Source organism: Glycine max, chromosome 14, assembly GCF_000004515.6.
Source record: "Glycine max cultivar Williams 82 chromosome 14, Glycine_max_v4.0, whole genome shotgun sequence".
NCBI classification, from domain to species: Eukaryota; Viridiplantae; Streptophyta; class Magnoliopsida; order Fabales; family Fabaceae; genus Glycine; species Glycine max.
In genome coordinates, this window is record NC_038250.2 from 62,193 (window position 1) to 85,468 (window position 23,276).

Genomic DNA, 23,276 nt, shown 5'->3' on the forward strand with positions numbered 1-23,276 from the left:
GTTGCCATGTCTAGTGAGAAAGTCACAGAAAAAAAAATCATTTTATATTGAAAATTGAAATTATATTGAAAATTGCAAAGTCATGGTGGTATTACTATTATATTGCAGTACCAAATTGATCACTGCAAATTAAATATCAGACAATACGTGCTATATCAAATTACAAGGGTTCTCTCTTGGGGAACTACATTTACTTTCATCGAACATAACTATACACATGAACTCCACTGAACCTTTTTTTACGTACACCCACGAAACCAACGTGACAGGATTTAACTTGACGTGTTAAAGGCAGATATTATAGTGCCAAGAAAGAGTCTTCAGCCTCCTAACGGTGATTAAGTCAGTGTGAAATATTAGCTGAGGGACTGTCTGGTGGCCAAAGCACTGCACTTGACAAAAACAAATAATTACGTAAAGGCATAACATACATACAAAAATGGAAGAGAATTAAGTAATATCCTTTTTTTTTTTGCACTGCAAAAATCTGATATTTGTATTAATAAAGCTTCAGTACTAGGTGTACTGAAAATAGTATATAATTACAAAGGCATAATCTGCCTACCCCAACTGCAAAAAATATCTCATAAGATGAGAACCCATACAACAAAGATCCCTAAGACATTTCTTCCTTAAGTCTAGTAGACCACTGATTAAAATGAAGATGGAAGTCTGTCTCCATTCCATTTAACCAAGACCAAGTGTGGAATAGAGCTTCATCCATGACTTTTTCGGAGCAGAAAATCTGGTTGTTGAATACCAAAGAGTTTCTATGCTTCCAAATAGTCATAGATAGAGCTACCCAAAGGACCTGCCATCTCTTGTCCACTGACCTTTTTAACCCCAAAATGATTGAAATGAAGAATGATTCCTATTCCTATTCCGTCCTTTAAGTTTCATCCCTGGCCATCCTAGATTTTCCTTTTAGATCCACTCATTTTAGTATATCTGGTTTTTTTATTAAGGAATTTGCATCTCTGCATTCCACATCTGAATTCGTGATTTTCCAGTCTGCATGCCACATTTTAGGACTATTCTGTCTGCCGTACATTTGCTTAGCATTCCATGTCAATGCCATGAAGCAAAGTTCAGCAAATGCAATGAAATTTACCCTTCAACCTCCCAAGATATTCAAAATTCAAATCACAAATTCCAAATGCACTCCTAATCATCAAACCTATGAGGAAAATTGATAGAATAGACCTAGAGAGGCCAAAATAGGTGACTTAAATACTAAATAATTTAAATATTATCTTTTTAATATTATTCGATTTTATTTTAAATTCTCTAAAATTAGATGAGGATACTTGTACGGTTGTTATTCACAACCATTTTAGGTTATAAATTGTATCCCTCATTTGGCTGAGTATCAATGAAGAAATATTTGAGTCTTTATTTTATTAGCTCTGTAACTTTTCTATAGTTTTAATGGTAGATTGATAGGAGTATAGTAGTAGCTCTTTCGAGCCTATCAAAAATCTAGTTGAATCTTCCTGTCTTGTGGCAACTGACATCTTTGTAAGAATCTGACTATTCTACATATTCCACTGACACTTCATGTTTAAACAAAACCCTGATATAACAAGGTGTATATGTCCATGTGTATTAGCATATTATCTTTCCTGTACTGTTTTAATTAATCCTTTCAAAATAAGAAATAAATATGAATTAAAATACACATTGTATATTTGAAAAAAGATTTGTGCTCCTGGAAGACAAAACAATTTATTAAAAAGGGATACAAATAAGTCATTGGAAAAAAAGGAATAGAACCTGCATGTTAGACTGATACTCTCTGGGTCTATAATGCCAACTGGATATGTTCTTTCATAGATATTCCTCACAACAGGAACATGATTGAATCTGCGCTCCTTCATAATCATTTGAGCATAATGAAGTTCCATATCAGGTGTAGCTGTCCATGGCACGCTGCATATTTCTCCATTTAAAAGGCAAAATTCAGAAACTAAAAGCTCCTGTAAGAGGAAGAACCAAATAATCAGATTTGTGAAGCAACAACGAAGTAGTTTAGTTCAGCAGTTGCTACCAAATATCTACAAATGAAACACAATAAATAGAAAAGGGGGGGGATATAATTATCTTCAAGAAAGTCATCTACAAGGCACTTTTTAAACTCGGACCTGTCAGGTTACATTCCAAATATATAGAACCTACATTTGTGTAATGACTGCTGGTTTTCAAACAATGTTTGGTTAAATGTGTTGTATCACCAATTATGTATAATGATAAGTGCCTACCAACTCCAATTGATGGTATAAAATTGCTAGCTCATAATTAAGATACAATTTCAATAGCATATCCATCACCTATTATCTTAGGATTTATAGATTCACATCCAATTAATACTAAACTTGGATTCTTGTACCTTATGTTTTGTGCTTCTTGCTTTTGCAAATTTACCATACTCTTGAATGTCTCTAAGCGTCAAAAAACCGATTAAAGTATCATCAGTATCAACAATTACTGCACAAGATTGTTTCTCTGCAAGCATGAGATCTATTACTTCTATAAGCGGTGTGCACATTGAAACCGCCACATATCTCGTCTTCATGGCTTCTGAAACAAATGTTCTCCTTACAAAATATGTTGTTTCAACATTATCATCCTCTACACAAAGTGAACTTTCCACTTGACACAAATCACTCAAATATGACACATCTTCAGCAAAGGTATTACCAGCAGATGACTCAATTGAACTACGAGAAGATGTTTCTGGAAGTAAAGGAGAATTTGAGTTTTCTAACTCAATTTTTTTTGCCCCTCCATCATCTCCTCTTTTTGTCTGTACAGATGAAATCCATGACGACAAGCCTACTGCTCCAAGAAGTGGTAGAACAATCCGATAGTCCTGTGTCAATTCAAACAGAAGCAAAACTGCAGTAAGTGGTACTTGACAAACTCCTGCAAGAGTCGCTGCCATTCCAACCTGCAAAAGGAACTTCAATATGGTCATCTATGCACTAAGCGTAGTTCGCAAATTTATGCATTATCAACATGAGACATTTGTAGGCAGTGAATAAATTCTTCAGTATCTGAAAGGAATCCCAAGAAGGCTGCTCTGGTCTGTTAAAGAAGAGAGAGACTCACTATGGAGTTATACACTAATGTAGATTATGCAAGGTCCATTATAGATAGAAGGTCCACTTCAGGATATTGTATGTTCTTGGGTGGAAACTTGCTACATGGAGAAGCAAGAAGCAAAGCGTAATTGCAAGGTCAAGCTCATTTTTGGGCTATAGCAGTTCTCATCCCTTCAATTATCCAAAAGCATATCTTCATTGTCTCATAAAAGGAATCATTTTCTTACACTATACGGTCCTTCAGAATTTCAAATTGATAGTTATTGCCTTCATTTTGTTTTAGAGTTTGAGATTAGGACAATAGGACCTAACTAAACCCCACAAAACCAACTTGTAAGGAGAAGACTGCCCATGGCTTATAAGGACTACATTGATTATATCTTTAGTCGATGTGGGATCTCATCACACCTTGTCAAGCCTAGGACTAGACATTTGGAGCATAGATAATGCAGGTGGCCCAATAACAACAACGCCTCATGCCTAGGAATAGACATCTAGAGCATACACAAATACAGGGAACCCAATAACAAATCTAGGATAGACTCTGATATCATCTTTAGAATTTGGGCTCAAGACTTCTAATCAACCCCACAAAACCAGCTTCTACAGGGAGGATTGTCCAAAGCTTATAAGGAATATATTGGTCATATCTCTAGTCAATGTGAGATCTCAACAATGTTAATAGATGACAGTTCTGAAACCAACAAACTGAAACCATATCATTATATACCATGACTATTGATAATTGGAAATGCAATGGATAATGCTATTTGTAAGAATTATGTAAATTCATTCCAGCTAATTGAACACAAAATAAGTTTTATGATTTCACCAGAGTAAAGTTTGAATAGACGGTACTGCTTTGTTTGGAAATCTAGAGGCTGTAAGGTTTGTTTTCCATTACACCATTTCCTTCACAAAATCTTGAAAATAGGAAACCAAATGAAAAGAAAGTAGCGTCTTTGAAATTGTTAGTGAAAACATATCAAGTGAAAATAAAACAGAGAATAAACCAAACACCCTTGAAATGTAAAAAATAAAATAAAATGCAATGAATATCAGCAAAAGAAAAAAAAAGAAATAAAAAGATACAAAAATTACTTTCCTTTCACTTGATTGGATGTTTACAAAGTAGCATTATTGAAACACAAGGAATGGACCTATCCTCCACTCTCAGGGAATTGAAAATTTGTTAGAGGTAGACTACTTATCTTTTATTTACTGAAAAAAACTCCCAAGCAAGAGAAGTACCTTTCATTTCTCTTCCTTCTTTCATTTTACTTAATACATTGATAAACTAAAATGCCAACCTATGCATTTGACATTTATTGTGCCCATGGCATCCTTCTTTTAATCAGATATTTAACAAAAGAATTTTACTTACAGAGAATGGAGAACTGGAGAATAGATTACAGGACAGATGTCTGAGAGATTCTCCTAAGATAACATGAAAAAACTGAAGAGACAGGGCTTTAACATCAAACTAGTTAGCAAACCTTATGGTCCCTATCTAGAATCAAAATTCTGAAATATTAAAAACTCATGATTAGGTACACACAGGAAAGAGAGTTCCTCTTGGAAATGGCTCTTTGTAGACCCATGATAGTCATCTTGGAAAGATATAATTGATCCCCCATCTCAGAGAAGAAAAACTGACCATGCCAATCATAAAATACAAAATGGTAAAAACCATATAGCCAAAATGGAAAGAATAGTACCAGGCCATAAGCTTGTGGTGATGCCACTTCCAACACAGAGAGGTTAATTGTGGGATTAGACTCAGCAACAGCCAAACTAATTAATTTTCCATAAGCCATCCCAGTTGCACCACCAATAAAGAGAGACGGGGCATAATACCCTCCCACTAATCCAGAAGCCCTGCATAGAGAAGTTGCAACTATCTTGACAGCTATTAGCTGAAGCAATAGGTCAGTGGAAAGGCCTTTAACAAATGGCCGAGATTCTAATAAAATGTCAACATTCTCAAAACCCCAGTAGAGGATTTCAGGATATATCAATGCTATCAACCCAACTGATAAGCCTCCCAATACAGGGAATGAAGATCGTGGAATGCCAGTGGCCTTGTGCAGATTGTCAACAATAGTAAACATATATGATGTACATCTAGATAGGGCCAATGACACCAGACCACATAAAATACCCAGCAATAGATACAGCGGGAGCTCTGAAATCAAGTTGAATACTCTCACTTTAAAACTTACCCATCAGATTGAGAATAGCAAGAAATGTTCAGAAAGAATTCAGCTTTTGTTTTCTTGAATTTCAAAATCAGCAGTTCAATATAATATATTACCCACCAGTTTCTGTTTCATAGAGACTAAAAAAACAATAGAGAATATACAATATCAAACCTGAATTTCTGAAAGCAGTATTTTACAAATGAAATCATATTAAACTACAGCAGAAGTTTTTTTTTTCATTTTGAAGTTTAAAATCTCGCAAAAGTATGATAATGCCATTAATTTATTGCTCTACTTCTGAAGTTCTGATGGTCAAACCAGGAGATTCATGAGGACTGATGCTGTGCACCTGTGACTCTTGTAGATTTAGAAGCACTCAAAGATTTTGAATGCCAGCAGTACAGACAATTCGCAAATCAATTAGAACAAAAATAGCAGCAGTTGCAGCAGCAATGTTGGTAATAAAGGAAAGTTTTCAGCAGTCAAAAAGGAGGAACTGTGAAAAAGCTTTAGTATTGGCTTGCCTAGCAGAAGAACTGTCAATAATGATGACCATAGTGACAAGATGAGCATAGTCAGAGACCACGTTGATGATGAACCGTTATGTATTGAAGCAGAAAGATAAAAGTAAAATGGCCATACAATGGAATTTATGCCCAAGTAGTTCAATATCCAATATGACACCCTAAAGGTATAATTTACTTGTATTTGGCTGCTTAAATCTTCATTGTAGGAGAAAAGGGACTAACTTACTAGAGGCTTCCATGTATTATTATACTTGACTAGATTTAACCAAGTTAGTAAGGAAATGTCCAGGTACAGCCATTCTGAGTTGTATGTTTGTAAGATAGGCACAGTCAGTTAGTCAAGTGCGTTGTTAAACCAATTCAGTACGCATATTAACACATATACATAAATGGCCACACTTCATGTATTGATATACTTTGCTGAAATTTGACAGGGAAGAAAGGAGCAAAGCAATGAACAAGAGCAAGAGAATGAAGTGGTGAAATCATAAATAATCTCAAAGAAAAATGTGTTGATGACTTACCACCGGGGGACCGGAAGTCATACTCAGGAACTTTAAAGGCAGGTTGAGAGCCAAGGCCAATCTCAGAAACTACAGATGCTATGACAGCACTAAGTATCACCATGGAAGTATTATTTGTAAGTGGTAAAGATGCATCTGCAGATGATGGCCACAAGACAGACTCGACAGCGAAAAAACAACCAGCAACGGCAGCATTGAAACCTGATAAGAAATGTAAATTAGAGAAAAAAATAATTGGATCCCAGGAAAGCGATAAAAGTAACGTGTAAGTGTAGATACCGGCAGAGAGGCCAGCAGCAGATCCAGCAGCGAGAAGGGAAAGCATTCTGCCGGAACTCTTTCCATTGTCAAAGAAAGGACGGAGGCCTTTGGCAATGGAAGTACCAATATCGACACTGGGACCCTCTGGACCCAAGGAATTGCCGGTGCCTAGAGTAACAGAAGCTGCCATGGCCTTTAAGAAAGGGCGGGAAGCAGACTTGAGGTTGGAAGATGGAGTTTGGAGGAAAGGATCTTCTAGGACAGCGGAATCAAAACGTTGACGAAGGAGGTTTAGCAGAGACACAATAACGCCTCCAAAAGCCGGAACTAGTACTACACGTGCCCATGTTGTCTGAATAGGCGCTTCTCTCAGCCATGAGGCGCCTCGATTGGGAATCCCATCCCAGAACAAATCACGAATTTCATGAACCTTAATACATGTCATGAAGTTAAATATTAGTATATTATGATAATAGAGAGTATCTATCTATCAATCTATGTATAGCATAATAATATTAATAACAACTTACAGCATAATTGAAGAGCACGACAGCGACGCCGGTGAGGAGACCGACCAAGCATGAAGATATTATTCCGGAATCGCCAATCCTTCTGGTGAGGAGCTTCCATTCTAACTCTAGTTGTTGTTCTTCTTCCGCTTCCTTTCCAGCCCCAGCTTCTCTATTATCAGGCACACAACGCGGACGCCTCGCCCTAATTCGACACAGATGAGTCTCGTGTGCAGAAGCAGAAGGAAACAACGACCACGACCACCACCTTTTTAGTGTTAGTTCTTCAGATTTAGAAGCAAGGATTCGAACTCGATCATGGTGCCAGCTGGGGTGAACTCCTACTCCTGCTATGCATCCTAAGCCAACCATTTCTCACGATATTCCAACTTCTTCCCACGCCACACTAACTTATTTTCCCCCCTCTAATTGAAAATAAATTTTAAAAGCTGGAATGGATAAACAATAGAGGAAAAAAATTTGAAGACTTATTAAATAATAATAATTTCTTATTTTTTTTCAAAATCCAAATTTTACACTTACCTTTTTTTATCATATTATTCATTATATCCATTACTTGTTTTTTCTCTATTATTTCTCTTTTTTTCACAAACAAAAAAAAAAATTATTCGATCCAATAAGTCCAAATTTAACTTATGCGTATATAAATAATTTTTTTATATTAATAATATTATTCATTTACATATTTATTCCTTTTATATTTATAAAATTATCTCATAACCTGTTCAAGAAATATATATTTACGTAAAGATAATTTTTGTAACTAATTAATTTATTTATAAGCTATCAAGTTGTTGTGTAAATTTATCTTTAATAGTACATATTTAAAGAGTTATACTACTATTAGTTATATATTGACTTATAAATAAGATATTATAATTTTTAATGTCTTTTATGTTTAATATTTATTTTATCATTTATTTAAGGCTTAATTACCAATTTATTTCCTAACTTATTTAAATGATTAAGTTTGATCCTTAAATTTTCAAATACTCCAATCAGATCCTCTAATTTTTTAAAATATCATTTCCATCAAATTAATACTAATACCATTAAGATGAGATTTTCAGATATTCCATTTACCAATAAAAAACGTCACTATCTTTAATTTTATTTTAAAAATAAAATATTTTTCCCTTTGATATCAAATCTAAAACCCACAAATTTGGAGTTGAATTTGAAACTCATAATTAACTAACCTAAGATCAAATATGAAACCTACAACAACTAAGAAGTGCATAAATCTGAAGTCAAATAAAAAAACCACAACAAGAAATGTAGGAAAATTATTGTAATTCATATCAACAGGATAAAAAATAAACCCAATACACAAGAACGATCACAAACTTATTGTATTCGGAGGTTAGAGAATTTATTGGCGGTGGCATGATAAGGGAGTCTATGATGGTGAGATGTGTCATACGGATGGATTTGATGCGGAGGGAACAACCAAAAGAGGTAGTGTTGCACAATTCGTCCTCCACAACATACATGTGTGCGTAGTTTTCAACGAACAACATTGATGTACGCAAAAAGAATAAGTGAGGCAAGCATGACGATAGAGAATGTGGTGAGGGCATTGAAGGACCACCTCACCATCCTCCATTTAGATTTGAACAAAAACAAAACACTTTTACTTCAAATATGTACAAAACCTCAACACTTCCTTCATATTTGAACAAAAACTGCACCATCCTCTGATATGAGCAGAGGAATAAAAGCTTCAAAATGCCTTGAATTTGAGGTCAAGGTAGCCTCCTAATAAAGATAAGTTTACTGAAATATTCATTGTCCATTATTATTGATATTCTCATGATTATATAGGCTGCGGAATTTTACAAGCACAACATCAATTTACTGATAATCAAATTTGTGCTCCATTACCGCACTACTAACCACTATTCCATTACTAACAAACTTTGCCCTGTAGCTAACAAACACACTAGCTATTCTGGAATTTGTTAAATGCCTATTACACGTAGTCTTTGAAATGTGCTGGTGTGTTTCTTGGGCCTGCTGCTAACTTAGGCCTCTGTGATGTCCTCTCTTGCAGGTATGTTGGTGTTGCTATCAATACCTCCCCCTGAAAAATTCACCTTGTCCTCAAGGTGTAGGCTGTAGGAAATGGACGACTGTGATTCCTAAGAAGTTTCCTTTGGTGGTAATCCCTGCCATTGCACCTGGACCATTGGGGTCGAAGGCGTGGTAGTCCTGTCGAGCCGGTGAGCTAGAATTGCCAAGGGCTCCAAAATTGGGTGATTGTTATAAGCAAGCAAAGGGAGGGATGATGCCTATGGAGGAGTTGGACCGTGGTAATTGCGTAGCATCAAACAATGAAACACTGGGTGGATTCGTGAAGTGGTTGACTAGCGAAGACGATAAGCAACGTGTCCCACACGCTCGATAATTTTGAAGGAGCCGAAGTAGTGTTTGGTGAACTTGTGATGAGTGGTACTCGAGACTGAAGATTGGCAATATGGCCGAAGTTTCACGTAGGCCCATTGTCCGACTTCGAAGTTGTCAAGCCGGCGCTTAACATCCGCAAACCTTTTCATGGTGGTCTAAGCTTTGGACAAGTTGGCTTTTAGCTTATCGTGAATTGTTGTCCTGGAGGTGAGAATGGAATCGACTGCTTCATTGGTGGAAGAGCCCATGATGTAGTGTGGAAGAGCTGGTGGGGGCTTGCCGTAAATCACTTCGAACGGCATGAGCCCGGTGCTTGAATGGAAGGAGGTGTTGTACGACCATTCTGCTAATGGCAAGAACTTGAACCAGTCCGTTGGGCGATGGTGCACAAACGAACGGAGGTACTGCTCAAGGACACGATTGATGACCTCTATCTGACCATCAGTTTGTGGATGGTAGGCGGTGCTCATTCACAATGAGGTGTCGCTCAGCCGGAATAATTCGCGTCAGAAATGGCTAAGAGAGATGGGGTCTCGGTCGGAGACCAAACTCCGAGGAAGGTCATGATGTTGCAAATTGTATCGAGAAATAGAGTGGCCACCTTGAATGCGGTAAACTAAGACCCCAGTGCGGCGAAATGGACACCCTTCAAAAATCGATCCACGACGACCATGATCACTGTGTAACCTTATGAGTTGGGTAGGCTTGTGATGAAATCGAGTGAGAGATCTTCCCAAATGCCTGATGGAAGTAGGAGAGGTTGGAGTAATCTTGCCAGCTTGCGAGTATCATACTTGACTTGTTGGCATGTTTGGCAGTTCTTGATGAAGGATTGGGCGTTTTGCCAGAGATGCTCCCAGGTGAAATTTTCTTGGAGGCGGTGTGTGGTTTTGGCAACGCTGAGGTGTCCGCCAAGGGGAGTCAAATGAAACTTCGTTAGGAGGGAATTGCGAAAAGGATTATCGTCATCAAGCCAAATGCTACCCTTGTGTAAAATCAACTGATCATGCAATTGGTAGTCAGGGTACACCTCTGGGTTAGAGGATATCGCTGACCATTTCTCCTAAAACATAGAGATAGCTTGCAGATGCTGGTGGAGTTGGTCCATGAATTCAAATTGAGGGACTGATAAAATAAACATTGAAGATTCTGGCGGATGTTTGATTCACGAAAGGGTGCCGGCGACAACATTCGAGGATCCACTTTTATACTTGATGGTATAATCGTACGCCAGAAGTTTTCCCAAGTAATATTGCTGCTCCGGCGTCTAAATTATTTGGTTCATCAATTCCTTCAAGCTTCGATGGTCTGTGAAAATAGTGAATTTATGGCCAAGAAGGTATAGTCGCCACTTGCGTGCCGCCGTAGTCACTGAGTGTAGTTCACGAATGTAAGTAGAGGCTCGTTGCAACTTTGGAGTGAACTGCTTACTGAAGAAAGCGATAGGTCTGTCCTGTTGCATCAACACTATGCCTATGGTTGTGCCGGATGCGTCAATCTCAATCTCAAAAGCTTGTGAGAAATCAGGTGGGATCAATACTGGTGCTTGTGTCATAGCGGACTTCAATGCGTCAAAGGCTAGCTGGGATTCAGGGGACAATTTGAATTGCTCATGGCACAGGAGAGCTGTGAAAGGGGTAGCCAAGGAGGCGTAGCTCTTTATGAAACGTTGGTAGAAGCTGGTGACCCCCAAGAAGGCCTGAATGTCCTTGGCGGATGTTGGTGTCGACCAAGTCACCATGGCTACTATTTTGGATTGCTCTGGTGCAGTACCGTCACCGAAAATGACGTGACCCAAGTATTCCAAGTGTCTCTCGGGAAAATAGCAATTGGAGCGCTTTAAATAAAATTTGCTCTACAACAAAGAATTGAGCACTGCGTTGAGGTGTTTAATGTGTCCTGGTAGGGAGTCACTGAAGATAAGGATATCATCAAAAAACACCGTGACGAATTGACGCAAAAATGGTTGAAGCACCGAGTTCATGGTAGCTTGAAAGATCGAGGGTGCGTTGCACAAGCTGAACAACCTGACACAATATTCATAAGTTGTGGCTAACTCAGATCATGTCAGACTTCAGAAGCTCTGCAATTTACTTTTCTATTTCGACCTTTTGAGAGTAGGGGTAGTGGTACGGTCTGACATTCACGAGGTTGGAGTTTGGTTGAAGTGAGATATGGTGGACGATTTGGCGAGGTGGTGGTAGGGAAGACGGGTTGAGGAAGATAGCGTCATATTTGGTAAGTAGGTGTTGGATTTCTGGGATGGGGTGTGGTGTTTTAGGGGTAAGGGTGAAGGAAGAAATGGGATGAATGGCGAGGTGGAACAAGGACGACGTGGATCCAGTGTGGATCAGGCGTCAAAGATGTTTAGGTGATGTAGGTAACGGCCCAACCGGGACATCCGTGCGAAGCTCGGCCGGTAAGCCCAAATGGTGGAACTTCATAGACAAGGTGGTGTAATCAATAACCACCGGGCCCAATTGTTTAAGCCAGACCACGCCCAAAACAACGTCAGCACCGCTAATTGGTAATAAGTGAAGAGTGAATGAGAACGCGTGGTTTTGGAGGGATAAGGAAATGGCGTCAGAACGTTGATGGCATTTCAGGATGGAGCTGTTGTCCACCATGATGCGTAACAGGGGGGTATCGTGTAGGGGTAGGGACAGGTATTTGGCCACCCATGGTTGGATGAAGTTGTGGGTGCTGCCACTGTCGATGAGGACGGTGAGGCGATTCGGGCCGATGAAGCCATATATACGAAAGGTGGCTGGTGCCGAGATACCCGAAGAGGCATGCAAGCTGATCGTAGGGGTGGGGTTGTCGGGGTCAGGAGGATCGGTAAGGTCAGGGTCCGTGAGGTGGGTTGTTGTTGTTTGGGTTTCCTTGGTGTCGGCGATGAGGAGGAGGATACAGCCGTGGCATCGGTGTGATGAATTCCATTTTTCATCACAATTATAGCAGAGCCCCTTTTCACGGCGAAGAGCCATTTCTTCGGGGGTGCGATGGACGAAGGGTTGTCGGGGATTAGGTAGGGGAAGGAGTGGGTGGGGTGGGTTTGGGTTTGGGTGGGGTGGTTTGAAAACTCGGCGTCTATCCTGGATTTTGTCCTCCTGGAGTTTGGCTAGGGCGGTGGCCTACGGGAGGGAGATGGGCTGCAGGGTGAGGACTTCGTGACGAATTTCCAGTGACAAGCCGAAGATGAAGCAGCTAAGGAGGACTTCGCGTTGCGTCAACTTAAATAGAGCACCTTTGGGGTCGTCATAGTACGTCGGCGCCAATTGTGTCTCCAGTGCCTGCAAGAATCCTGACCAGGTGGTGATGAAGCCATTTCAATAGGACCATTGGAACCAGCTGAGGGCAGGTCCGTCAAGGTAAAAGGACACTAGTGTGATGTGTTCCTCCTCTAATTTGATGTGAGGATGCGACAATGTTGGTACTGGTTGAGGAGGTGGTACCGAGGGTTCGTGATTAAAACGGTCGAGAAGCAGGGCAACTTTTGAGGAGAGGTCAAAGTGTTGATCCGCAAAGGACTCATGGTGGACGATCGTTGTTTTTCGAGTTCCATGCTCAGCCATAGTAGGTCGGACCAAAATGATATGAGTAGAGGAATAAAAGCTTCGAAAATGCCTTGAATTCGAGGTTAAGGTAGCCTCCTAACAAAGATAAGTTTACTAAAATATTTACTGATATTCTCATGATTATATAGGCTGCAAAATTTTACAAGCACAACATCAATTTACTGATAATCGAATTTGTGCTCCATTACCGCACTACTAACCACTATTCCATTACTAACAAACTTTGTCTTGTAGCTAACAAACACACTAGCTATTTTGGAATTTGCTAAATGCCTATTACATGTAGTCTTTGAAATGTGCTGGTGTGTCTCTTGGGCCTGCTGCTAACTTGGGCCTTTATGATGTCCTCTCTTGCAGGTATGTTGGTGTTGCTATCATCCTCCCTTTAGATTTGAACAAAAAAACACATAACACTCTCTTCATATTTGAACAAAAAATGTGCAACCTTTCCTTGGCCACTGTAAAACTACCACAACCCATGTTGTTACCATGGATGAGGACGACGTGAATGACAATGGTGTTGAAGGGGACTAGTTCACAAAGGTGGAGATCATAGGGTTTCTAAAGAGGCAATAGAGGAGAAGAATGATACAAAATTGTGGAGTTGAAAGAGGAGAAAAAGGAAAAAGAAAAAAAAATGTAGTGACAGTAGTTAACTACCACAATTTGTAAAGGAAAATTGTCCTTCCTCATTTCCTAACCTTAATTTAATTGGCCAAAAATTACCTAAGACATTTTTAAAATTAAAAGACTTGATTAGAGCATTTAAAAATTTAGAAACCAAATCAAGTTGTGTTAAATAATTTAGGAACCAAATTAGTAATTATTTAATATAATCTACTCCAGGAACACTACTAAATATAACATTGAGTATTAACACACTCTTTCTAAGATAAATAATTCTTAATTAAAATTTGTTAAAAATTACAAAATCATAAAAAATACTCGGTGAATAACAAATGACTCTTAAGAAAATTGATTTCCAAAAATTTAGTCAATAGTTGAGCGTGTATTCAAAAGAATATGTCAAAAAGGATATTACTAACATTTCTCTTATCCCTTGAAAAAAACATTTCTCTTATCCCTTGAAAAAAGCATTTCTCGTATAATATTTCTTACGCGGCAAAGTACTCACTTCATAAAAAGCATTGTCCTCGGCCCTCACTTTGAAATCAGTTCACATGCACAAGAACCTCTCAAATTTGCAAAGGTTCGATCAACAAAGTCACATCGCTTAAACTATAGGTTTTGCCCCCTTTTTAGAACTTAAAAAATTTAGGATGGGGCGTGGGAAGGTGATTCAATTGCTAGGTCAGGGCAACATCCTTAACTACAACAAGAGCTTCTAGTCGAATTTACATCTCACGCATCAAGAAGCATAATGTAGACAATCGAACCTAAGCCTGGTTCTATCCTTGTTGAATGTTGAGATACACACACTATTACAGTGAACTAATATGTATTCGTTTGCTCAAGGCTAAACAACAATGAATAAAAAAATCCAGTATAGGAAAAACAGAAGACAGAAGCCATAGTTATCTTTGTATCTTCCCAGCAGAGTGCAGATAAATTGCAACAGAGACAACACTGTAAACATAATTTAACAAACTTTTATTCAAGAAAAAAAATGGGTATAAAGCAATTTACGAGAGACTACAAAATGAAGCATTAAAAGCTATTGCCCCAAGGCATGCACATCAAAATGAAGCATTTCAAAATTTAACACAAGTTATCATTAAGAGCCAAAGCCATAAAAGTACTAAAAAAAATCAACATTTTAATTTCAGTTGCTGGTATAGTATGATGTATTCATGTATGTGCACTACTTGGGTCATGGAAAGAAAAATACAATATAGGACATGGCAAGCACATTCATGATATAATAAGCAGCAACTTACACTGTGCCCAGGAAGAAGGCAAGGGAGAGATGGAAGCCAAAAAGGAACACAGAAACAACTGCCGTAAGAAGCATTGCAACTGAAGTAGAATACACCTGCGTCAATTGGAAAGTTAATCACAAATTTGAAATCCACTTCAAAGGTTTTTGCTTGAGCTAGTAAGGCTGTAAGAGTGCTGTAACGTTTGAATAAACTAAGAAAAACAGAAGCACACATATAGATCACATTTGATGAAAGCATTCATCAATCATCATAATGCAGCTCTACTTCTAAACACTAGATACAGAATAAAACTTGTGTGCAGTTCATTAAGCGAGCTCAAATTCTACAATCAATATATGATAATGTGTTCAGATTTCCAACTCATCTAACCTCCGATTGTATCCCATTAATAATTAATATTAATTTTGTTTTATAAAATCTTTCTGAATAGAGAATGTGATCAAATAGTATAGAGATAGATAGGTCATAGGAGAAATGAGAGAGCCCAAAACTCCAATAAAGATGCTTTCAAAGCAAGCAAAAGTTAGAGAGAAAAGGAAAAGATGGCCACAGTTTATAGCTCCATGTTTTTCTCTCTTACACTAATCCAGCAAGTTTTTAAGATCCCTGATTAGATGTTTTATTTTCAACCGCAATACTCACGTGGATAAAGAAACAAATTGTTGAAGGCTTCTAATATAAGCATGTTATTTTTGTTACAAACAATTGTAGAATTAGAAGACGAACTTCTGACAGAAGATGCTGGGGCAGCAGAATTGAGTTAGGCTTAACTCAACCCAAAAGTTAGTTTATGAGATGAAGATTGTCCAAGTGAGGCCTGATTCTTATTTTTTTTATATTGCCATTGGAAAATGAAGCTAGGGAGATTGTACTAGGAAAGTCGCAGGCCAAGTATATTTTTGGACAAGTGAGGCCTGAGGGTTGCCCAATATCAGATCTATAAGAAGTTTTGATAACATCTTGAATTTCAATCAGGCCTAATTCAATCCCGAAAGTTAGCTCATGAGATGAGGATTGTCCAAACATTTATTATCTCTATTTTGGCCATATGTATAATCCATGTGAGATTTCAACACAGAAGATATAAAAATAATTGTTAGAGAGCATCTTGTATTCAGGATAAATATCTCTTATTTAGGGGGTGTATTTTGCTGTTAATAATTCGGATTTGATATGTATATTTTCTGATTTATTTTCCTAGTTCCCTGAAATCAGAGATTGTAAATCACATTATATATACTCAAACACAGGATTTCCTCATGCAATTCAGAAATCGTTTCTCCCTTCTCAAGTATGATGATAAGAAAAGAAATAAAATCATATCGGACAGAGTAAAGTGATGGTAGAAATTTTAATATATTCTTCATTTAACTGTAGAACCAGAGAGCAAACATCTAACGAGCATCACTAAAGTTTTGTCCGTAAAGAATAGTGGGGGTCTACAGCAAAGTAACAATATCATACACTCTACCCAACAAGAGATACCCGCAAGGGCACATAACTCTAACCCCACAATTTTTTGCATAATTTTATATTTATATTCAGTATGTGTGACCATAAAATCCAGATACATACAACAAAAAGTGTATCATATGAACAAACAAATACTAAAAAGTTATTGTAGATTTAGCATGTTTAATCATATGAACAATTCCAATTATAAAAACAAAACCCATAATCTTAATTAAACTCATGAAAGTTTCAAATTCTATTAATGCAACTAAATGGTAGAAGTATCATAACACAGTCATAAACCCAAGTCTTACTTTCACAATGTTGTCAGCATACTTCATTACCATTGATACAGCAATTCCACTGCAAAAAGAAACAACCACGTAAACACATTACATTAACAAGAAAATCAAAACTGTAAAACAATAAAATAATAAAAATTTCTGCTAGTATTCACTTGAAAAGAGATTCACATTTTTTGTGTAGTAAAAGAGATAGAAACAGAAACACAGAAAGAGAGAGGACTTGATGAGTTAAAGGAAAATAGCTTAAAAATGACAACAGTTGAAAATAGAAATCACCAAAGATAAAGTTGAAATAAAGCCTGTTTCATGCAATTGGCACATGAACCTTCCCGAGATTTGCTTATTCACAGTTTCATCAACCATCAAAAGTTGTTTCATCTTTTTGTCACTCATACTCCACAGTCCACATCTCAAGTAACCTTTCATTTCAGGAAGAAACAGAAGAAGCATCCAAGCAAAGGAGGGGAAATGGTTGAATAATAGAACACCAAGAACAGAAGCCAGTGTACGACTCTTGGCCAATTCAAAAGAACTGAGCCTAAGCTCATACAGGGATGCAACCAGAGAATGGACTGCTGGGAGAAAGCTATTTTCTGGCCAAAATAAAAAAATTACCCCAGCATGCCTCGCACCCACTCCTCCTCCTTATATTCCCACTCTACTCCCAACTGATTTGTCAACTCAGCATAACAAATTCCCCTGCTGTCTTGAATTTGCTCTAAAGCCTAATTCAACCTCAAAAGCTAGCTCATGTGGTGAGAATTGTCCGAGCCTGTATAAGCTCTACTTTTGCCATATCTATAGTCGATGTTGGATCTCAATAGACTGCATCCCAACAACTAGTGGTGGAGGGAGGGGGTGACCCACAAGGGCCATGGTCACCCCCAAGCTTTTAAAGTGTATTTATATTGTTAAACAAAAATCTTTGGCCCTCCTAGCTATCTACCATAAAATGAAAAAAAAAAATTATCTATACTGTTGTTCTATTTCTTCTCTGACACACTACTCTACTCTACCTCCACTTGGTTTTCTTCTTTGAGAATTTGAATTTTCATCAGTTCCTCCAGTTCTTCACTCTCGATCAAATCTCAATTCCTCTTTATTTCCCACAATTTAATCATTTGTTAGAATCATATTGAGTTTCTTTTCATTGAAGTGAATAAAATCCAAAATGAGCACCATACTTCTATCCTTTGAAGTTTTAAGGAAAGATTACAAGAAGACAAGTAAAACCCAAAATGAATAAAATCAAGAAACATATTCTGAACCCACATACAAATTGTACCAGTTGGGTTAAAAACCTTAACAAAGTAGAGAAAGAGGTAAACAATGTTAAGTAGGTAGTCCTCAATAAATTTAGGGAAAAACTTCCAGCCCTCAATAAATTTTATAAAGCTAGTCATTTACCTGAGTGCATGGTTGAAAATCATGAGAACTGTAATGAATGAATATCCATGGAAGAATCCCCTGAATAAAGACATAAGGCATATATTACTGACGTGACAATTTAGGCTTTATAACTACAATGGCAATAAACATGCTTGTTTATAATACTTGGCACTGACTTAAATGATCAAACAACATATATTATGTGTTATTGTTATGAACATTAGCGTAGGAACGAGTCACAGGCCTAGACACAAAAGACTTCTTTCGACCTATAGTGAAAGAAAGAAGCAGGCTCATCCTTGACTGAGCCCCTCCTAAACTAACACTTTTTAGTGAGAGAGAAGCTGACTCGTCCTTGACCAAGCCCCTCCTAAACTAACACAAGTTTTTCTGAATATTTCTCCTTGATTGAATTTCAATCAAGTCTGCCATTTAAATAGGCTACAAAAATATCCCTAACAATTAAATATGATAAAATAAAAATAAAGAGAATCCTAGTTGATAGGATCATAACTAACAATTATCCTAATTGATTAAATAAAAATAAAGAGAATCCTAACAAATAATTATCCTAAAGAATATAATAAAGATCTGATCTGAAATCAGGATTCTGATATCAAATCTTATTAAGATGGGAAAAGATAAATTAACAAGATAAAATAAATAATTCAAGATTTACATACAATAATCCTAATTTGTGGCCATATCAGTTATCCCATTTGATGAGAATATTTTCTTCACATATGAACACAAGAAAATAGAGAACAAAGATCAAAACAAACTGCAAAGTCAAAATCTGAAAGAAGAGATCGAATTACTTGTTCATCACCGCATCAAAATCTTGAACCAACATTGCAACAGCATTGAAACACATGCCGAAGACATATAACCAGAAGTTCTGAACATTTATGTTCCGTGAAGGACGCTTTTTTATAATAGCCTGCCAAAAATTAAGAAAACTACTAAGCCACAATTGATGGCTAACACATCTTACTCAATGCTATAGTAATAGAGTGCATAAACCTTATTTTAAGCAGACTGGCACATCTCCAATGATTAATCAAATTTAGCTCAAGCATTAATAAATTCAGATAGACTGATTAAATAATTTGAACTTAATACAAAAAGCGTTTGAATGTAAAACAATTTTTAAGCAGCATATTCCATCAGTCAATAGTAATCAACAGAACAGAGTATAATTTTGGCTGTAGATTGCAGTGGAGTGTCATTTCATGAAACCTCAAGGGGATTAATGTAACTGCTCCAAACTAAAATTACCTCAGTATATACTCCTGCAAAACCACTCAAGAGAGCCATGACCTAAAAAGGAAAAGTTCATCATGCTCAGTTTCAAGCCAAAAATTCAGCTTATATTACTTTATATTCCTAATGTGAAAGCACCACAAGCGTCAACAACTCACAATTGCCATCACCCAACCTTGAAAGGGAGTTTGAAGAACACGATCAGAACTGAAAACACAATACAAATTTTTCCAGAGAAATATTAAAAAAATTATCAATAAAATGTAAAACTTCTGCAATAGTTTTTGGGTGTAGATTGCAGGTATATCCCTACTATTTATGTATGATACAAGCAAGGAGAAGTTACTGTAATATCACACATTTTTCAGCAGTCACACTTGCTAAATTACTAACCTATCATTAATGGTTCATTTGTTTGTTACATCTATACATAAAAATTTCATTAACATGTTTATTACTAGAGAACATCTATACAACAGTCATGGGAACATACAAATACACAAGTGATGGCCACATGTCAGCCTTAAATTATTCTTACTTTGAATTCAACTGGGCTGTAGTGCACCCAGCAGCGAGTAGAACAAAAGCAGCCCACTGAATCTCACTTAACCTGAAATGTAACAAGAACACGATGCCAAGCAGCAAACCATGAATTTCAGTGATGTAATGAGTCCAACTAAATAACATTTCTCAGTCATTAAGCTTAAAATGATTAAATATCCAAAATAAAGAATAATAGCAGTTAATTATGTTCATACAACATTTCATAATAGAATGAGCTATAAAACAAGTGAAAGTAGGACGAAAGGAAGGAGCTTTTCCTGCTCGTTTTTGTCCACATAAAAGTTTTGCATACAGAGGACCCGACTTGCATTGATCCTTCACTACAGCTCTCATGACGAAAGGAGAATTGACAATTTTTTGTTTTTGCATTTAAGAAGAGAGAACAAAAGACTTACCTTTTCTTAAGTATAATTCTGTATAGGACACCCGTACTGATAATATTAAAGTTCTTTAATATTTGATAGCCTGGAGCATCTACATATGCAAAGATGTAATACTGCCATAAATTGAAAAGTAAATACAATCAGATTCAGAACGCATTAACATATTTGTTGCAATAAGTTGTAGAACAATCCCATTGCCACCATAACAAACAACCATCCATCACCAACCTGAAGCAAATTTTTGACAAGGTAAAGTGCTGCAGGAATAGGATACACTATAACTTCATCCAAGGTTGTAGTCAACCTATGTCCAAGGAACAATAGACATCAAGTTATCAAGTTATTTAAATTCATTCTATATAAAACACCAACAAGGGGGTCTAGCTCAATTGGTTGAGCAATGTGCGTGAGTTGTTGTAAACCCAGATTAAAAAACCACCAACAAGGGGAAAAAGTAAAGCTTCAATAAAAAAGATGAAGTTGCAAATACATAAACACCACCGGGAAAATTAAGTGAACCCATTGGCCTACTCAACACAATTAACAATATAGGTTCTAGCCTTGTGAACTCCTCTCCACCAAAAGAACACAGTTCAGACCCTCCCCCCAACACACATAAAATAAACACCATATAAAGGAATGTTTGTCGCCTTCCAAGAAAAAAAAAGGAATGTTTGTCTGTTTTTCAAAATTAAAATATCAAAATATAGTGGTGGAGTAGTCATGCGGAATACAGTTCAAAATCCCATTAAGACAGTTTTTGGTTTTATAAGTTACCTTGTAAGACCATATAACCAAATGTTTTGATTACCAAGTGCAACTGTGCTTAGTAGTATAGGATGAAGTATTAAATTTTCAATCAGATTCACAAAGTAAACAACTACTTTCTTCCTATGAATTAGCCATACACAGGTTATTTCTTCAGGGAATAAGGAAGCCCAAGAGTTTACAAATGCAATTAACAGTCAAATTAGTCCAGTTCCAAAACTGTCAAAAAGATCGGATTAAAGATGTTCACAACCATAAATAAAGGTAAAATGCACTGTTAAAATGTTAATATATTCCCTGACTTGCAGCTCCTCATTATTGCGGACATAGTAGTATTTAAGAAATCTAAACAAAACAAAAAATGGCATCACCTGTTGTCCTCATTGACACCGTCTTTTTTCCATATTCTTCCCAAGGCCACAAGGGATATAGCACATTTTAAAGTCTCCACCTATAACCAAAAGGGTAAGAAAGCAGGTTTAGGTTTGAAGTTATGAAAGATAATAAAAGTAGAAATAACAGAATGAGCGTATAGGATATGAGGATGTGATATATCTCACCATAAAGTTAGCAGTAGTGACACTATACTCATACTTGCCAGCTCTCTTGGACCAAACGATTAGAATGCCTTGCGAACTAGTAAGAACAGTCAATGCAAGTGTAACAACTGACCTATACCAACAGGCAACAGGGATAATAATTAAGAAATCAAACAAGTAAGTATTTCACTTATTATATGTGAATTGTTGTCATACTTGCGCTTCCACTTTACTTTCTCCCTGTGGCTGTCAATTTTGGTTTCTCCCTCGGAAGTCAAATCGTTATCTGGGACTGGAAGAGACACGAAACAGATGTTACATTAACACAACACAACTATCCATTATCCAGCCTGGAGGAGCGATAGCGATACCAGTACCTGACAGCAAAAATGATTTTCCAACGTCCTCAACGCCCGCATCCCTAACTTCATCCTACAACAACAATGCATCAAAATCGTACTATTAATTGAAGAAATATGCGAAAAAAGACTGACCTCGTCTTTGATTTTCCTGTATTCCATTATAACACAGAGATCTACGCTTTGTGCATTGGATAAACAGAGTTCAAACTCTAAACTCTTACTTTCCTTGATGCCACCGGCAACAGATCTCGGCTGCTCACCTATTATGATATGATAAAGCCACGCTTCCTTTCTGACCTCTCTTTGCTATGCATAAATAAAAGTTTACTATCCCTTTACCGACTTAACTATATTTTTCATTTCATTTTTTTAAATTTTATTCTTAATAAATTAATTTGACATATTTTATCAACTTTTTTTATTATAACTTTTGTTTTTAATTTTTTTTCCAAATTTTATCCCTAACTTTTAAGCTTAATAATAAATAAATGATTTAGATAAAATTTGTAATTTTCTTAAAAATTAGAGGTAGAAATAGCAACTAAGCCTTTGAATTATTTGTGTGATTAGATAAGTGTTGATTTTAAATAGAAGTGATTTTGTAAAATTAATTATGATTAAAATTAATTTTGAAATTATGTTTATGGTTGGATATTATTATTATAAAATTAAATGAGGAGTAAAATTTAGTATAAATCTTTTGATCTAATAAAAAATTATTTAAAATTGTTCAATTCATAATCAAATTTAAATTCAAAATTAATTTTAAATCTTTTTTCAACGTGAAACCAAAACTAAATTTGAACTCATAATTAATGCTGGAAGGTAAGATCAAATACAGACTAATGATTTTAGTATTATAAAATTACATAATTTTTTACTTTTTTTCTTTAAACATTTAAAATAACCCTCTTAGAGCACATAATGATGTAATGCATGAAGGGGTATCAATTTATATTTTTTAAACAATTAAAAGATCAGCGCTAGAGTAAAAGAAAAAAAGTAAGGAAAATTTATGTAGTTTTACAAAAGTATAAAAATATATGTATAATTTACTCTTATTTTAGTAATTATTGATCATTTTAGTTTTCCATGTTTTTCTACCACTATTCATCTATTTTATTTTATAGCACTTCACTTTATTCATTTAATAATTCATTGTCTATTTTATTTAATGTTTACGAACTAACTTTTTAACCACAACCAGAATTATGTTGTCTGG

The 23,276-nt window shown here is 36.5% G+C and overlaps 2 protein-coding genes across 3 annotated transcripts; both read right to left on the minus strand.

The window, feature by feature from the left end:
- Window positions 1–65: 65 nt before the first annotated feature.
- Window positions 66–7,585, minus strand: LOC100812959 (chloride channel protein CLC-e). Of its 2 annotated transcripts, none has more exons than XM_006595567.4 (7): window positions 7,145–7,585; window positions 6,633–7,044; window positions 6,354–6,554; window positions 4,820–4,998; window positions 2,387–2,947; window positions 1,774–1,976; window positions 66–387 (listed from the first exon to the last, which is right to left on the minus strand). In XM_006595567.4, the coding sequence occupies exons 1-7, from the start codon at window positions 7,493–7,495 to the stop codon at window positions 357–359; spliced, it is 1,938 nt and encodes a 645-aa protein (XP_006595630.1). In that variant the 5' UTR covers window positions 7,496–7,585; the 3' UTR covers window positions 66–356. The 2 variants fall into 2 exon arrangements, with proteins under 2 accessions (XP_006595630.1, XP_003545359.1); XM_003545311.5 differs by having other exon boundaries at window positions 4,820–5,286.
- Window positions 7,586–14,512: 6,927 nt separating this feature from the next.
- Window positions 14,513–22,369, minus strand: LOC100808834 (CMP-sialic acid transporter 4). The gene is made up of 15 exons (XM_003545491.5): window positions 22,187–22,369; window positions 22,070–22,124; window positions 21,909–21,984; window positions 21,714–21,825; window positions 21,525–21,604; window positions 20,614–20,689; window positions 20,398–20,498; window positions 19,977–20,048; window positions 19,597–19,645; window positions 19,454–19,495; window positions 18,994–19,115; window positions 18,194–18,253; window positions 16,796–16,844; window positions 15,027–15,121; window positions 14,513–14,715 (listed from the first exon to the last, which is right to left on the minus strand). The coding sequence occupies exons 1-15, from the start codon at window positions 22,211–22,213 to the stop codon at window positions 14,664–14,666; spliced, it is 1,068 nt and encodes a 355-aa protein (XP_003545539.1). The 5' UTR covers window positions 22,214–22,369; the 3' UTR covers window positions 14,513–14,663.
- Window positions 22,370–23,276: the final 907 nt, after the last annotated feature.

Coding starts and splice junctions, on each gene's coding strand:
- LOC100808834 (XM_003545491.5), bottom strand. CDS start 22,213: ATGGAATACAGGAAAATCAAAGACGAG. Junction 21,985..22,069: donor AAAATCATTTTTGCTGTCAG/GTACTGGTATCG, acceptor TGTCTCTTCCAG/TCCCAGATAACGATTTGACT. Junction 15,122..16,795: donor ATGCTGACAACATTGTGAAA/GTAAGACTTGGG, acceptor CAATTGACGCAG/GTGTATTCTACTTCAGTTGC.
- LOC100812959 (XM_003545311.5), bottom strand. CDS start 7,495: ATGGTTGGCTTAGGATGCATAGCAGGAGTAGGAGTTCACCCCAGCTGG. Junction 7,045..7,144: donor TCGTGCTCTTCAATTATGCT/GTAAGTTGTTAT, acceptor ACATGTATTAAG/GTTCATGAAATTCGTGATTT. Junction 2,948..4,819: donor CACCACAAGCTTATGGCCTG/GTACTATTCTTT, acceptor TTCCTTTTGCAG/GTTGGAATGGCAGCGACTCT.